General features: G+C 39.8%; 1 protein-coding gene across 8 annotated transcripts in view; it reads right to left on the reverse strand.

Moving 5' to 3' along the window:
• Positions 1-8,418, reverse strand: part of LOC149319997 (glutamate receptor 4-like) — a 334,504-nt gene extending 326,086 nt beyond the window's left edge. For 6 of the 8 annotated variants that reach the window (XM_089512736.1, XM_089512739.1, XM_089512737.1 and 3 more), the window contains exons 1-2: positions 7,949-8,091; positions 6,230-6,388 (exon numbers count right to left, since the gene is read on the reverse strand). In XM_089512736.1, coding sequence (XP_089368862.1) covers positions 6,230-6,388; positions 7,949-8,036 — 247 coding nt within the window. In that variant the 5' untranslated portion in view covers positions 8,037-8,091. Of the gene's footprint in view, positions 1-6,229; positions 6,389-7,948 lie in introns of all 8 variants that reach the window. The other 2 variants (XM_089512740.1, XM_089512742.1) reach the window with 1 other exon arrangement.
• Positions 8,419-18,661: the final 10,243 nt, after the last annotated feature.

The raw sequence follows: 18,661 nt of genomic DNA on the forward strand, positions 1-18,661 counted from the left end.
CCTATAAATTGGCCTGAAAATAGATGGAAATGTATCTAAATAATGTGCATCAACTAGATAAAAATCTGGAGTTATGGTCACTAGTGGCTGATGCCTTCCATTGTAATGAGTAGTAAAATCTGCTCTGTTTTAAATAGCTCCAGCACCTTACAATGCTCCTTTAACGTTTTAAAACAATAAGTTGATTTACTGCTCCACTGATATGAGCATCACAAACTATCACTGACTGAGATAATTATGCTCATTCATATTAACGTGCACATATATATTATTCTACATAAACATAGACTTATGAAAGGGACTAATATTTTGATCAGAAGGCAACACTGGGCTTTTAATATTTCACTATTTTTTCTTGCTAATATATGATCCTGAAATGATTTCTCCAAACCTTTATTCATTTTGATCTGGGCCAACTCCAAGTTATTGTAAATTTTCAAATTTAAAATCTACTCAATAGTGTGTGAGCCAGCTGAGTGTTGGACTCGGACTCTTGGATAGATTCCTGCTTAGTCTTGGAACCCTACTGGGTGACCTTGGCCATATCAGTCCTCCCCCCACTCCTCTCTTTCTGAGGAGGGCAATAGCAAACCCCCTCTGAACATATCTTGCCAAGAAAGTCCCATGATAGATTCATTTTAAGGTTACCATAATTTGGAAATTACGTGAAGGCACACAAGAGTAACAAAGATTGATATTGGATTGTTTGAACAATGCATGCAACTTGTAAGATAAAAAAATCAATTATATAAAATTTAGGACAAATATGCAAAAGAGAGTTTATTCATTGACAATTTTAAAACAGTGCGGTATCAGCCAGATGATACAGACTGCTGGAGAAGACATTTACAATGAAGCTGCTTAGTGGGACAAGTTAAAAATTTATTCAGCAACTCATTCAGAACCACCAATAACAATACATATCACATTCCCTAGGTACATAAAATCTAGATTATTGCAACAGGGTCTTTTCTGTACTTACTTTGAAGATTACTCTGTAAATGATCTAGCCAGGTTGTTAACAGGAGGTACTGGTACATGCAAGTGACTCCATCAGCTTCCAAATCTTTCCCAGGCACAATTCAAAGTGCTCATAATGACCTTTAAAGGTCTGTAAGACTCACAACTGTGATATCTGAACGTCCATCTTCTCCTGCATGAACATGCCACCTATCAATATCATCTTTGAAGGCCCTTCCCTGGGTTCCAAGATTATGATAAGTAGACTTCCTTGGAACCAGAAAAAGATTTTTAGGATCTGTGAATAAATTTTGGAAATACCCCAAATCTAAATGACCTTTCCTAACTTTTAAAAAGCTTTACTTCTTAGAAAGTAAATGACTGTTTTACAGAATTGGCTTTAACCGTGTCTGGATTTTTAATCATTTTTATTGCTGCTGTATCTGTTATTTCTTGCTGCTGTTTTAGTGTTAAATTGTAAATGTTGTTTTAAATTGTTAATTTATAGTTTTAAGTTTGTTGTCAGATGCCTTGGATATAAAATGTTTTGAATAAATAAGCACATTTGGCAAGGAGCCTTAGTTAATGCTGGCTTCCCAAGAAATGACTTGTAGGACGCTTCCAAGCATCTCTTTGTCATATTCATCTGTTATCTTTTTAGCTGTATTTCTAAATTATGTAATATGTAAAGAAGACCTAAAGTGCAGAGTGGCGTTAAATATTTGTATCAGTGCATCAGCGAGTAACACCAAGTTAATTTCATACAGTGCCAGCAAAACATCATGTTCTAAGATGCACCACACAGCAGGAACCAGTGTATGTCATTCTCTACATTTCCTAGTGCAGCAGGAGCTAGGGTTGGATACTGGCAAGGTCAAGGGCTCTTTTCAGCAGTGCTCCACAGCACCCATGCACCTCTCCTTCTTCCTCATTCTTTTTCTCACATGGGCTTTCCTCAACTCCTTTTCAGTTTTGGAAATTATTGTGGTTAATCTTGCAGCTACAGCCACACTTTCATTAATGATAACATGAAAACATTTCTTTGAAACCATGGTCAGAAGCAGGTTTGCCAACTATGGTTTGTTGCTACTATTATTAAAAACTCCAGTGCTGGTTTAATGTTAATCATAAACGTCTCCCAAAAGGGTTCATGAGGAAGGATAAGAGAGAAAGCTTCAAGGATGCTCACCATCATCAAAGTACATATGAACACATGAGCATATAAACCAGACAACTGGAATAAATTAGTCCAAGTATATTGGCTCACATGGGTTACAGACAGGGCAATACATTGTTTTGTATAAAGCTAAAGATATAATACTCTGATTGGGAAGAACACTGACTAACTTCACAATTCAGCTTCTGCCAAATTCATGCATTAATCCATTGACATCTATGCCTTCTTAACAAAGTTTTAAAACCACACAAACACAACTGAGTACCACCTTGCTAACCTTCACTTGGAAATCTCCAAGGACCCTTGCCTTAGAAATTTCCAAAGATTACCATTAAGTGGCTAGTTTCCACTATGAAAAGCAGATTGGGAAGAGGCAGAACTAATAGAATATGTGTTTTTAGAGTATGGACCTAAGAAAGAACTAAACATTTTCAGCCTGTAAGGAAAGGGTTTAAGAAAGAAAAATGTTCACACCATGATTCTGGATGTATTTTTCCTAATTTTGTACTATTCTCTGTAGGGGTACTACAACACTTTTTTTTAACCAACAGTTTGGTAACAGACTATCTGGAAATGATACAAAAGAAATGGGTACATTTGGAGGTCACCATGTTTTTCTCCTACCTGCACAATCTCATAAATTGCAGATTTATAAAAACACAGACACAAACTCACACTTAGATAACTAGAAATTATGCGTATAGGTTTCACTGTATGCAAATATGTACTATAATGCCCTGTTAGTTTAATATTTAAATAATATATTTATATCTAAGATAAATTTGAAGAAATATACCCCTACATTAAAGTATAGACCTTCAAAAGTTAAAAGCCTTCTGGAAACTAAAAGCTGTAATTGCAAATGAACATTTTTTGAATATAATATCCTACTGCTAGATCCCACATTTGAAAACAGCAATTTAAGTTTTATCATACTCCAGCAATTAAAGCTAGAAGAAGTCCACATTTAGAAATAATCATCACCTCTGTTTCATTAAGCACACCTTTTGCTCACCTACAAGGGAATATATAGTGCCAATGCAATATATGAAAAAGTCCAATACATAAGAGGAGGAAATGAGCACTAAACTAACATAAATCATGTCAGCTTTATTGAACAACAACAGATTCTATATGCTAAAATTTTATGTTTTTCCTGAGATTTCAGCCCTATACAAAGTTGAAAATAATTGAACCTATCATAGGATTTATACAAGCAAAACAAAAACCCAAACAAAAAAAGAATGAATTGCCTGTAAGTATTCCTAATCAAATGCTACAGTTGAAAAGGAACAGCCAGTGCATCATGGTAGCCAAACAAAAAAAGAAAGAAAATAGCCAGTTCTTTCAGATGCTTCTACTGTATCATTACTGATAGTGCAAGTTCATCTTTAAATGTGGTTTCTAAAGGCTCCTTGTTTATCGGCCCTACTCTCCAAATGCTCCAGACACTGCAGCCCAAAAAGTAGCCTCTGCAGCAACATGAAAAAAGGAAATAAAGCAAATGGATAGCATTTCAGATCTTTATGCTTGACCTCACATGCATATTCATTTCTATCCAGTAGCTGAGAGGCTTTCGTACTGTAACATTTTGGGACAGATAGACAGAAAGACATAATGGGACGCTAAGTAGAAATTTAGACGAATCTTCTCTTCCTTCTTCCTCCAAAATCCACTCCAAAAATATGTCTAATAAATACTCAGATGTATTTTCAGGTAGCCTTTCCACAATATTAGTTACTGTATTTTTTTTTCATAAAGATCTTTAATTAGGTTAGAACATCTCACACATCTGTGCTTTGGAAGCTTCCGTCAACCCAGCAAATGCAATCATATGGAAACCAATGTCCTCCAGCTATCAGACAATTGATTTTTGCAGTATTCTGCTCATATGTAGCTCAAGGGACATGCAATATGTTCATTCATTTGTCAGTCAGTTTGCTCATGCTTCATTAGCAGAGAACATTTTTTTCTTTAATATTCTCCAGTAACTGGGGTTACTCCCAAACTCCCAAACTGCAAAAAACATGTATACAGAAAGCAAAATAAAGCTGCCTATAAAAGGCAGGATTCCAGCTAAGTTACACACCATCAGTTCCTTCCATCTGAATGGAAGTGTTGGGTATATCTACTGATGAAATAATTGAGACTAAACTTTATCTGCAGTATGCTAAAAGTGTATAACTCTGAGATAAAAACATAATTGGAAAGATGGCTTGAGCTAGTCTTTGAGACTATATTTCTCACTGATGGTTTATTAAAAATGTTTAGAGCACTGTTTTTAAAAGACTTCAGAAACAAAGCCCACACAAATGGAATATAAGAAAAGACACAGGATCAACTTTAGCCTTAGTACGATAGGAAGTTTAATGACATAATTCTTGAATTCAGAGAGATACACATCATGTTTTCAAAAGTGTGTGTGTGTGTGTGTGTGTGTGTCAGAATGGCACCACAACAATTCTGACTAGTCTAAAAGCTATATTATACCAAAAACAGCATCAATAAAAATAATAACAGCATCATTTGTAAAAAAAAAATGTCTAAGAGCATATTAAAGGGCTAGATTCAAAACCTTGTTTTCCAAGACTCTGCATAAAAGTAATCCAAAACCGTAAGCATGCAGTATCAATTCCAGTTTGAGAAATTCATGGCCTCTTGACCATGAATCCTATAAGCCCTTGAGGAGACTGTAACATATGTCAATGATACATACCTTCGGAGAAATCCCCACCCCTCTCTATATATATGGAATTCACACTAATGTGGCAAAAATCATGTTGGGAAAGGAAAGCATACTTGGTGAATTCTAAAGCTTTCCTTGATTTTTTTTTTTAAAGACAGGATCTCATAAAACTTCAAGCATCACTCCAGTTCTACTTAATGGCTGCCCTGCAGGTTGTCTTTTGAAACAAGATCAGGACCTGCAAGCTGATGTTTCAGTGTAGAACACTATGCTAGATATATGTGTTTTAAAAGAAATCAAAACGTTTCGTGTTTTAATTATACCCCTAGGGAGGAAAAAGTCCTCTGCAATATATTGCAGCAGCTTGAAAGCAATAGCATGTACATCTCCTTGTTTAAACCATAACATGATCCCCTAATAAAAGATGGGACAGGGATGTATGAGAACCAGAACTTGAAATAATGCTGGTCTTGGTTCTTCTCAAGATATGGAACTGGATCTAGAAGAAAGAGGGAATTTGCTATGATACAGTGCTTCTGGTATTGCAGACTCGCAGTCCGCTAAGCTTGGAGGTATGGAAATAGGAATGAATTGTGTGCCTTTTTGCACTCAACCTCAAATATGTCTTGCTTAATGCCTTGGCAAGGTTGGATGTTGTAAATAGGATGTTTAAAAAAACCCATTTCTCAAGAGCATCTCTTCCTCCCTCCCCCCGGGAATCAGTGCGCACGTGCACTAGTGCATATACATGGGGGCACAGTTCCAGTGAGGGTGGCGTGTGCATTCAAGCAGATCAGACGCTAACTTGACTTGGCACCAATGTATGGATGCATGGAGACATATCCACAGGATGTATGCATTACGAGATGATAAGAGACATTTACAACCCAGAATATAGGAGCAGGGCAGCCTCAAGTGACATCACCAGATCAACTGCAGTGTCAAGCCATTCCAATATATTATCCTCCACACCATTGCTTTCAAAGCTTCCTTTCTGCTCTAGCCCTCAGAAAGCACTTGTGATTGCAAATACTAAGGGCTCTTTCCAAAACACAAACAAAGCATGCCAGATCCTGTTGGCAAACAGGGAAGACAGTGGAAGTTGTTAAACTGATCAAGAAATTCTTTAAAAAAAAATAAATCTGGAAAAAAACATCACCATAGAAACCAGAAAGCGTGAAACTACAGTAATAACACTAAAATAAATGCCTTAGCCAGTTAGTCAGTACAAGGCAGCCTAAGGGAGTTCCCCAAGGATAAAAAAGTAACTATGGATGGGTTCCATACAACCAGGACAGGGATATCTTAAAAAGTGGCTTTCCTAGGAAATTCAATTAATTGAGCATCCTCCTCTTCATTTCACTGTCATTTAATCACAGCTCCAGAGAAGTGACACTGTTACTTACAGGCATTTGTTACAGCGAAGCTGTTTGCTGTTTCAATGTTGTCGACATGAGGAACCAAAGTAAAAGGTGCTTCAGATGCATTGGGGCTGGTGTTGTGAAGAAAAATAGCTAATCGAAAAGCAGTATATTCCTGATCTGTGTTTCTGATGAAGAGGCCACCTACCAAATACACAAAGGAGAGCAGAGGAGAGAGGAGAAAGTGTCACAATTCATTATTTCTGTGCCATCCACTGTACTGTAAAAAATAGCTTCTTGACAAGAAATGTATGTTTATGTACATGGAAAACATGAGATTTTTGGGCTTCCCCCCAGCCCTCCTGTTTTTCAGAAGTGGGCTTTTCAAGCTGACCTGTTTCTGCCTTTTCACATCTTGAATAGTCCTACCTACTGTGAGAAGTGTGACCTTTGAAGCTGTTGAGCTTCCATCTCTATTAACAGGGAACAACATCTCCAAAGTGGCCCTCTACTATTAAGCAGAAGGCAGGTTACAGAGAATGGCGCTTCCACTGATACATTTGCAGGGGTCTTATAACCACTGGAGAGAAGCCACTAACACACACACACACACACTCCCTCGTTTTGTTATGTGTTGATGTGTAGTGATGCTGTGAAAACCCTGGTAAGGGAGAGGAACCCCCTGAACTTTCTCCCTCTGCAAGCAGCCAGGGAGCTCTCCAGCCTTATCAGCAGCATCTTTAGGAAGAAGGCATGAGAAGTGATGCAGTGATGGAGCTGGAGCTGGATGGGATTCAAGAGCTGCGTCCCATCCAAAAAGAGGGGGAAGCCAGGGGCCAAGTGGAAGGGGATCAAAGGAGAGGCAGAGAAGGGAGAAAGGCCACTGTTGTTTAAAAAGAAAATCCCACCTGCCCAAGTTTCAAAGGAGTGATCAGAAATGGGATCCAGCAGCATTAGCAGCATCTCCCCCCTCCTTCTCATCCTCCCCAAGGCAAATGGGTTACTGCAACGTGCAAGCTGTGCTTCCCAGAGCATCCTGAAGAAGAGATGCAGCTCAAGTTTGCATCCCCACTACCCACAACACACACACACACAAACACCAGTATCATTGTCCTGCGGACCATTGGAGGCACAGGCATTACCCCCCCCCCCCCCACAAGTAAATAAATAAAAACCCTACTCTCCATCACTGCCTTCAAAAACAGACACAAGAGGATAGGAAAAGGGTCCTGGAAAGGGGGCTCTCCGTCCCTTCCTCATTGTGGCATAGTTCCTTTCCCCAAAAAAACCTGCTCCCCATCACTGCCTTCACACAAACACACATATGAGGATAGCAAAAGGAGTTTTCCGTCCCTCCCTGATGAGAAGAATAGGCATCATTCCTTTCCTCAAAAAAGCTCTTGCTTCCCATCACTTCTTGCAGACAAACCCATGAGGATAGCAAAGAGGGTCCTGGAAATGAGGTTCTCCATCCCTAAGCACAGGCATCATTTCTCCCCCCCCCCCCCCAAAAAAAAAAAAACCCTGCTCCCTATCACTGCCTTCACACAAACACACACACACATGGGCATGCCAGCCTGCTCCCCATCACACAAACACATACACACAAGCTCCTGGGAAAAGGTGGTCTCCATCCCTTCCTCCCCCAATCCCTCTGGCCCAGGGACTGACCCCCCTTCTTCCTTCCCCTTCTTCTGCCTCATCTCTCTCTCTCTCTCTCTCTCCCTCCCCCCTTCCCCTTCCCCTCCCCAAAACCAGGCTCACCTATTTGCACGCTGCTCGGAAAAGCGCCCATCGCGAGTCCCCAGAAGCCAGAAAACAAGAAGACAAGCTGTCTGCAAATAATCCTCATCTTCCTCTGCTTCTCTCGGTGCCTCCTCGGGTCTCCCTCCTCCTCCTCCTCCTCCTCCTCCGGCGCTGTCCCTGCTGGGTCTCGCTCAGAGAGGCATCGGGGACCCGGTGGAGGGAGCGAGGGCTCGGAGGGAGGAAAGAGGGAAGGAGGGAAGGGAGGAAGGGAGGAAGGAGGGATGGAAGGAAGGAAGGAAGGAAGGGAGAGAGGGAGGGAGGGAGGAAGGAAGGATGGAGATCGGAGAGAGGGACTGGACCCAAGGGGGGAATGGGATGGGGGAAGGAAAAATAAAATAAAATGGGGCAAGGAAGAAAAGAAAAGAGGGTGGGTGATGCCCCCCCTCTTTCTCCTCCTCCTCCTCCCTCCTTCTTCCCCCCAGCAGTCTTCTTTGGGCAGCCTTTATTTGTCCTCCTTGGTTGGTTGTTTTTTGTCCTCCTTTTTTCCTTCCTCCTTTTCCCCTTTCTTTCTTTCCTTCTTTCCCCCTTCCCCCTTTCCTCAGCAAGCCATCCTGCCGAAGCGGCTCTTTCCTGCAGTCTCCATAGCCCTGGCAAGAGAGCCTTTGCCTCGTCCGGCAGCAAATGTGGCTCTCGCAGGAGGGGGAAAAAGGGAGAGGAGGAAGGAGGGGGGAAAAAGAGAGAGAGAGAGAGATGCTGGGGGTGGAAAAGAGGGAGGGAGGGAACGAGAGAGAGAGAGAGAGAGAGAAGTCTAGTGGCTGCGCTCAGAAATGAAGACATGCGCTATCCCTCCCTCCTTTCACCATTCCATTCCTCCCTCTCTCCTTCCTTCCTTCCTTCCTTGGTACTTCTCTCCTACAAACATGCAACCACCATAAATATCAACAGCCAGGGGCTGGGATGGTTTGGACACCACTAGAAAAATAATAATGCATCCATCACTAGGGAAAAGGAGGCTTCTTCCACCCAGCTGCCCACCCGGGCTGCATCCACTTTCACTGCCCTGGCTCAAGGCTATGGAATTCTGGGAGTTGGAATTTGTTGTGGGGTTCAGAGCCAGGTAACCCTCCCACAACCAGCCTCAGAAGCCAGAGATAAAGTGACAGAAATAAATAATAGAAAGTGGGTGTTGTAGAGCCCCACGCTCATCTTGTTATTGTTGGGCACCTTCAAATCATTTTCCACATCAGGGGACCCTAGTGGTTTGAGTGCTGGACTAGGACTCTGCAGAGCAGGGTTCAAATCCCAGCTTGGCCTTGGAAACCCACTGGGGGATCTTGGGTGAGTTACACTCTTTCAGCCTCAGGGGAAGCCAATGGCAAAACTCCTCTGAACAAATCTAGCCAAGGAAACCCCACAATAGGTTAGCCTTAGGGTCACCAGAAAGGACTTGAGGGCAAGCGATGCACTACACAAGATGAGCCTATTACGGTGTTTTTTTCTTGGCAAGATTTCTTCAGAGAATGTTTGCCCTTGCCATCTTCTGCATTAAAAGGACCTGCAGCAGAGGACAGAACTTGTCATCTTCTGGGGCTGAGAGTGTATGACTTGCCCAAAGTCACGAAGTGGGTTTTGTGGCCGAGCTGGGAACCCAACCCTGGTCTCCAGAGTCATAGGCCAACAGTCATGCTGGCTCTCACCCAGGTTCATTTATCACCCCTGAAATGAATCCAAGGCATTCTCTCTCTTCTTCACATTTCCAGGATGTTAGTAATAATATTAGCCAAGAGAAACTTTATAGGATCTTTGTGGGATCCTTGAGGAAATGGCAGCTGGCGGTTCCCATAACAGTGGGATGTGAATCCATCTCAGATTTAAAGGATCCATTTTAGGCCAGGCTTTCAAGGAGCTTTCCTTCACTGACTAGCATTCCAGCCAGGAGTCATGACAAGCTTTTAGTCCTGGTATTTCAGGCTTTGCACTCTGACCTCTCCCAGTGCTTGGCAGCTCAGCTAACATGTTACAACTGTCAAGAAACTTAAGAACTACAAGCAAAGGATGGTTGGTGCTTCCACCAATGGATACAATTCAGTCAATGTTGCAAGCCTTTCAGGACATATTCAGCACATTGGATAGTTCCTTCATCCAAAACCTGGAATGGATTCATCACACCACTGATGTGGGATCCACCAACCACTGCTCTATTGAAGCCATTTGTGCCTATAAATGCTTCTTATTTTTCCCCACAGCATCCACACGTTGCTGTTGTTTTACTTTAACAAGCTTTTAAAATCTGGAATGTCTCTGAGCATAATGCAGTGTGCCTTTCCTTTGAGGCAGAAGGACTACTTGAATCTATGGACTAGAAAGGAAGAAAGCCCAAGTAAGCCAAAGACAGACGTTTGGGACCCCACACAGAAGTTAAAATGGAAATATCTCCACTCGCATAGGCACGCAAGAGGCAACGCACCTTCTTCCACCAACATACCAAATGTTGTGTGATCCCTCCACATGACTCACTGAAACACTTTCCATATATGGACCCCACAAAGGGAGAGCCTCAAGAAAAAATTCACAGAATGCAAATTTGTCTGCCGGTTCCATCACAGCATCCATTTTAAGAGCTTTTACAGATTAAAAGAAGCCTATGAAAAGGGAAGAGCAGGGAACATCAGCTCCAGTTCTGTAATTGAGTATAGAGTAATTCTCTTTAATTGATGCTTTACTTGCAGCCAAAGGTGTGTCCCATGCAGTGTTCAGATTACAGAAATCAAAGTGGTCAAATTCTATTACCTTTTGCAATATTCCCTTTTGATTCTAAGATACTATTGGAAAGAGCACATGATTGGGATGTGAATTTTATTAACATACATCGCACATTCTGCACAAAATCTGAGCCCTGGCTAAGCCAATGATGTGGCAAATCAACAAATTGCATGGGCTTTTTATAAACTCCTTCTGTTTTTGTTGCTGTTACTTGCTTTAGGATTTGTTGTTGTGTGCCTTCAAGTAATTTTCAACCTAAAGCAAACAAATCCATCAAAGAGTTTTCTTGACAGAATTTGTTCAGAGGGGTTTGCCTTTGCAATCCTCTGAGGCTGAGAGAGTGTGACTTGTCCAAGGTCACCCAGTGAGCTTACATGGCTGAGATGGGATTTGAACCCTGGTCTCCAGAGTTGTAGTCCAACATTGAAACCTCTACACTATGGCCCTTATCACATGTGAAAATTGGAACTCCAATCCAAAGCCATTCCGAAGGGAAGGAGAAGTAGATTCAATTAGAATCTAAGACAATTCACATGAGTAATTATCACACGTGAAGAGCAAAATTGTGGTCGTTCCTGAGGCAAAGCTGAGTGGATGCAACATAAGTTATCACACCAGTACATACCATGTGGATTCAGCAATTCGAATTGGCACCCTTCAGGGACATAGCCAGGATTTTAGGAAGGGGGGGGGGTCCAGACTAAGTGCCACCATTATAATGGGGCTTGGGCGCCGTGGCACAGCAGTACACATCATTCATTTTTCTAATGGAAAGGGGGGTCCGGACCCCAAGAACCCCCCATTGTCTATGTCCCTGCACCCTTGCTCATGTTCAGTGGAGCTCTGAATGCATTGAGAACTTTTATGCTTCCAGGGTGAAGAAGGGGGCCACTTCCTCTTTCCTGTTTCATGTGAATGCTAGCCTCATGTGAATGATTGCTTTGCGTTTCTTCTTCCTTCTATTTTATTCTATTTTTTATTCTATTTGAACAATTTAGCAATGCCCACAACTCCCGCCATGTGTGGTCTTGAGTATGTGTACGCGAGTATGTCTGCGTGCATGTGTGTGGTGTCCAAATATACATGTATTCACACACACACACACACACACACACAAGTATATATGTATACACATATATGTGTGTGTATATATATATATATGTATGTGTATATATATACACACACACATGCATATATGTATGTAAATATATACATATATACATAGATATGCATACATTTATACACACACACATATATATATATACACACATATGTACACATATATGTACATACATTCATATATATGTGTGTGTGTGTGCATGTATATATATGCATATATGTGTGTGTACACACACACGTTACAAAAATGTGTTGGTGAAATAACAAACCTCCTCCTCCATCACATCGGCCAGGGAATGCGCCCACGGAATAACAGGAGAAAATTAGGAGTTCCCCCAAAGAAAGACAGGAAGGAAGGAAGGAAGGAAGGAAGGAAGGAAGGAAGGAAGAAAACCTTGGGAAATCCCCGATTGCAGATCGCTCTGCTCTGTCCACATTATAACATAATAATGTTAAAATTTTATATATGAATATAAGGTTATATTCTCTTCCCCCGCCCCAAAGCTCTCCGCCATACACCAGTGACATCAGAAAGAACCGCTTTTCCCCCTCAGCAGTGCTAGAAGCGGAAGGAGTAGCAGAAGCAAATGGAGCAAAATTCCATCACTACATCATGGGAAATGTGGCACCTTGGAGGTTGGGGAGGGGTGTACTAGGACCGAAGCAAAAGATTTGTGAATTTGCTAGTTCACAGAATTCACCTACTTCTGGAATGACTTTGGATTGACTTAGGATCGGGCTCAGAATGACTCCGCATAGACAGCAATCACATGTGATAATCTATCACGTAATAACGTGAATTCACATGGTTGGGTCTGGAAAGGCTTCGGATTGGAGTTCCAAAAATCATTGTGTGATAAGGGCCTATGACAGGATGGATATCATAGTTCCCACAGAATAGTTACAGTTTTTATAGTAATGTGTGTTATATAAATTGAATCCCTCCCAACCATTTTCTGATTGTAGGGATAATGCTTCTCTGATCTGGAAGTTGCAACTGAGGTGCATTCATCATTGACAAAAGTCAGCTTCTTATGCTGGAAAAAAAAATGATGATGGTGTCCATATAAACTGTTTTGCTAAGAAAGAGAGTGTGTCCTGCTTTGAGCAAAGCTGTTGGAAAATGGGAGAGAAAGTCGGTGGTCTCCATGTTCATAACTTTAAACAAATGAAATATTAGGATCATATCCTTGACATTAAAAATAAAATTGGATTTAAAAAAACTGGAAAGCTTTATTGCACAGAAAAAATATTTTAAAAAGAAATTCACACACTTATGTTGAGCACTACAGGCTCCCATCAAAGGGTTGAATCCACAGCTGTAAATTTTTTGAACAAAGGCTCCATACAGACAGGTCAAAATAAAGCTGCTTCGGGTCACTTTGGAGGTATGCTGTTTAAATGATGCATGTGTCCTAAGAGTCCAGAAGCCACGCCAAAGCCATGATCCAGTCTTAAGGACTAGAGCACACTTTGGCGCAGCTACCGGACTCTTAGTACACATGCATCATTGAAACAGCATACCTCCAAAGTGACCCGAAGCAGCTTTATTTTGGCCTGTCTGTATGGGGTCAAAGAAAACAATCTGACCACATCTTCTGATATGCTGGGACAACATATAACACAGAGTGTGCCGTTCAAAATTAAAAGTAGTTGACATCATGAATAGATAGCTAGATAGCTAGATATCAATCAATCGATAGCTAGCTAGCTAGATAGATAGATAGATAGATATAGATTAGATAAAATCTACTCAGAAGTATGCGCCACTGAGTTCAGGAGGGCTCTATTCCAAGTAACAAAACACATGAAATGTCTTGCATTCTTCGTCTCTAAAACACAGTCAAATTAAATCTGGAAAGAACACCAGGTCCCTAAAAACTGACACTGCATCCAGGCATTGCACAGGTCAGAGTTAATGTCCTTAAAACAAACATTTGCATTGCAAATAATGTTCCATGCTTAGCTGACTTGCTTTTCACGTCCAACAAAACATTTCTGCTAATTTGACAAGAGCTTTCCATGAAGATCAGCCTAGGACCAAACTCTGTAAAATTAAGATGACAGTAAAATAAACAGATAAATAAATGGAAGATTCCAACTAGTACATTTTCATCTACCATGTTGATTTCTTGTGTAGTCATCTTAACATGTATGAGTCTTGAGAACCACAATGCTTCTTTGTGTGAGAAGCAATATTAGGTTTTCATTCCCTTGACATATCCCAGGATAAGAAAATTTGTATCATACAAATTAACCCTGTGACAACTAGAAAATATATTTGTCTCCTCCCAGTAAACTGAAACTTTGGGAAAACCTGTGGCTTCTTAAAGAATAAACCATTTGGCAAAAGCTTTCATCATAGTTATGACTGTTGTCCTCAGCAAATATGTATACATGAGAGGGGGGAAATAAATGGGGTTAACAAATCATGAAATGTAATAGTACAGTCTATGTCTATTGCTCAAAAGATCAAATGTATACTTTTAATACACAACTCCCCAGCACAAGAGCAGTAATTGGTGATTCATTCTAGATTAGATGTCCCACTTGTTGTTGTCAATTTTTCAGGCTATGTGGCCTTGTTCTAGAAGAATTTATTCCTGACGTTTTGCCTTAGGAAGATGCCAGCCACAGATGCAGGTGAAACATCAGGAATAAATTCTGATAGTGGTATGGAATAAATTTCTTCTAGTAGTCTGGTGTCATCTGCATATCTTAAGATCAGATCAGATCAGGACCTTTATTATTTTGTAGAAATAATGTAGAAAGCAGAGGGACATTTCTGGTAATTACTAGCCTCAATCAGTTTGGAAAATGAGGAGGCCTATGAGCCCCTCATGATGTTATTAAATCCTGTAACTGTGTGAATAGGTTCTTAACCCTATTGAGATAAAGGGAATTAGAATTTTGTTGTTATTCTATGCTGTAAAGTTGACTTTACACCCTGGTCACCCACTGTCAAGCTCCCATCTTGAAAACACTGGGCTTGACTTCCTTGATCAAATCAATCCACCTAAAGTGTTGTCTTCCTCTTTTCTTACTGCCTTCTGCATTACCAAGGGTTATCATCTTTTTCAGTAAGTCATATCATCTCATGATATGTCCAAAATCGAACAGCCTCAGTTTAATCAGCTTCACTACTAGTAAAAATTCCATCTTGCTTTGCTCTAAGGCCCATTCATTTGTCTTTTTATCAGTCCGCAATATCTGTAGAGCTCTTCTGCCACCACATTTCAAATGAGTTGATTCTCATCCTATCATTTTTCTTCAATGTCTTGCTTTCACAACTATATGTAGAATCTGAAAATATTACAACTATATGTAGAGTTTGGAAAACTGTGCACCACCACATCTTATACTGAGAAGGAAATAGTTCTGGATTATTTTTAATGATATCTCCCTATATTTGAGGATCTTATTTAGTCCCTTCATGACTGCCTGTCAAGTCATAATTCATAACAATTTTCTATCGGCTGATAGTGACTTTTACACACCTTACCAATCATGCTACTGAGTAGTACTCAAAGTACTTTTCAGATATGTTAATATGTGTACAGTGAATAAGCATAGAGATGGAGGGTAGGCTTTGCTCATCATAAACTTGCACTTAATGTATTGTCTTAAAATACTGTGTGTATGTTGGAGAGTAGAAACAGAGCTTGGAAACATTACTTTTTGGCTTCAAAATACAGAATCCCTGACCCAGAGTATCCCCCCCCCCCCCCCCGGAGTCCTAAGGCAGAACATCATATGCATTCATTATACACATAATGACATATCTAAAGGAGCTTTAATCCCCCTTGTATTATTACTCTGCCTAGTTTAAAAAGGTAATGTATCTCTCTCTCTCTGATTACCCTGTTGGTTCTCCTCTCCTTAAATCCCTACCCTGGCTTTATGTCTGCTAGAGCTGGTAAAAACTACTTCTTAATTTCAAAGACCATCCACTATTTACCTTGCCACTTACCTTTCCTGATGTAAGTTTGTCCATGATCACCACTGCTTCAGCTACCTTGCCCTTGGCAGATTTCATGTTCCTTTAAATGATTTCAGTCTTTCTCCCTTGCTGTTTTGTATACTTCATACTTCTTCCAGGGATTCCTGCATGTTACTACCCATCTGCCTTCAAATCCTTCAAAATCTATCACAATCCCTCATTTTTAAACACTGTGTCAATTCTTCCTTTAACTGAAACTCTGGCTGCTACCTGTGGATTCAATCAATGTGACCAAAATATCTTTTTGGTTTAACTCTATCTCCTCTGCATTTTATTTCATTCCCTCTGCTGTTTCCCCCTGTTTCAAATTTTAATTGGGGCAAGGAGTTGTAATCTGTAAAGCCCCATGCACACTGGTGGTGCAGAGAAGGTTTATGAAACAACCCTCTAAAATCCCCATCTATTTTGCATGGTTGATAAAACAGACTTAGCTAAAGAATTACTGAAACTAATACCAATATCAACTCCTTTAGATATGTTTTATAAATACAGGTTGAGTCTCCCTTATCCAAAATTCCAAAATGTGCCAAAAATAACTTTTTTTTCATGGGTGTTTGAAATAGTGACACCTTTGCTTTCTGATGGTTCAATGTGCACAAATTTCATTTCATATGCAAAAATTTAAAAAATATTGTTTAAAATGTGTATAAGATATATATGAAACATAAATGAATTTTGCCATGTCCCTGATATCTCAAATGTACATATATACAAATACAGGTATTCCAGAATCCATAAAAATAAAACCCAAAATCTAAAACACTTCTGGTCCCAAAAATTTCAGATAAGGGAAATTCAACCTGTAAGATAAAATTCCATTTTTAATGGCTTGCAACCGTCTCTTTTGAGGAGGAGCCAAACTTACTTTCACTGTATTCTGAGAGGTGGTATAGTAGCTCATAGTTGTGATGTAACCTCCAGGTTAAAATTTGCCTTCCCCACATAACTGCTAGCTAGTTTTGAATCACAGCCCACTCCTTTCCCTATCCCAGCCATGGAAATAACAATGTTGAGCTACATTTCATGCTTGTTTTTAGTGTTATTGGGTTAATGTAATGTATGTGTTTTAAACATTATGAACTGTTCTATAGATGCTAATCATTGTTATTTTTAACACATACGTGACATGTTCCAATATATACGTCTATCTCCTGACAGGCAGGGATCTTGAGAGGACTAAGTGCATCAATATGAGTCACCAAATAATCTACTAATCACCATTTTACAAACTGGATTTTATACGGAGAGCAATCAGGCTTGTAAAACAGTTTAGCAATGAAAAGTCTCTGTAGACAAACCAGCTAATGTACTCATACATCTCTCATTTCAGACAATTTATTTATGGTGGCTTACTAAATGCAAAGGCCACACTTCTACTACAGAGCCTGGAACATTTACATTTTGGATTACAGTTCTCATAATCCCCAGTTTATGAGAGATCCACATTTTAGGCTCCCAGAAAGCCCACTTTCCTGGGGGTAATCCCACAGAATTCAGTGTAAATTACTTTTAAGTACTTTGTATAAGACTGCTCTATTGATGAGTGCTTAGGATTTGATTTTATGCTATGTTCTTGCATTATATAATTGAAACTTTTTTACCTTTATTAACAATTCTGCAAATATTAGAGTTTTAGGATTTGTGTGGGTCTGTTAGGATAAGAAAAGGAAGAAAAGAAGTAATACACCTGTTGAATTAACTGATACTCAAAATATTGAAAGAGCAATAAATAGGCTAGATATTACACTAGCAAAGCTGAAGATGCAAGAGCTATAGGCAATCATTTTTTTCCATGTTAATCAATACCTAGTGTTTTCATGCCCAAATTTATCTGCAGTTCTGCTAGTATATTGGCTAGTTAATTTTACACTATCTGTTTCCATAACTTCCCAGAGTGTGATGTCTTCTGAGAATTACTGAAGATGTAAACACACCCTGTAATTCTTTATACAAACATGCTGTTTTACCCCTGTATTACCTGTTGAGGATGTTTCTGCCTTGTTTCTTAAGAGAGGGAGAATGCGCAGTCTGTTCTTTCAGTGCAGTATCATGCTGCTTGTAAATCTCTTCCAAAACTTTATTACTTCTTAGTTGAGGTTTCTTAATGGTACTGTCATGAGAGCAGATATATTGAAACATATATAAGGCTATGTGTATAAAGTACATATGAAACATAAATGAATCTTATGTTTTGACATGGGTGCTATTTCTGAGATTTATCATTACGTACCTATATACAAATAAAAGTATTCCAAAATCCAACCCTCACTGCACCCTGAAAAAAAAAGGCAAAAGCCAAATCATTTTTGGTCCCAAAAATTTCAGATAAGGGAGACTCAACCTGTATGGTACAATTCAATTTTTGATGGCTTGCAACAAACTCTTTTGAGGTAGAGCCAAATTTTGAAAGAAGATTTATTTAAGAAATCTCATTGAATGTAAGTTGTTCTGATTGCACCCTTGGGTGTGTTGGGACCATGCCTGAGTCAGAGTGTGTTGGGACCATGCTAAAGTCTGAGCATTCAGTATAATAATAATAATAATAATAATAATAATAATAATAATATGTATTTATATTTCCTGCCTCTCCCAAGGATCGAAGTGGGATTACATTGTTAAAATAGTACAATACAAATACAAAGAGACAATCTATAAAATACTAATACTGAATTACAACATTCCTATTAGTTCTTTAAAATATCCAGTCATCAGATGATCATACAATCAGTGGTGGAGCATTTACCATAAGATCTTATATGGATACGCCCACCGGAAGAGATCCATCTTAAGTGCCTTCTTAAAGGCATCTAAGGTGGTAATAAGATGGGTCTCTTTCGGTAGATTATTCC

Source organism: Sceloporus occidentalis, unplaced genomic scaffold, assembly GCF_023333645.1.
Source record: "Sceloporus occidentalis isolate IW3139 unplaced genomic scaffold, rSceOcc1.0.p SCAF_2, whole genome shotgun sequence".
NCBI classification, from domain to species: Eukaryota; Metazoa; Chordata; class Lepidosauria; order Squamata; family Phrynosomatidae; genus Sceloporus; species Sceloporus occidentalis.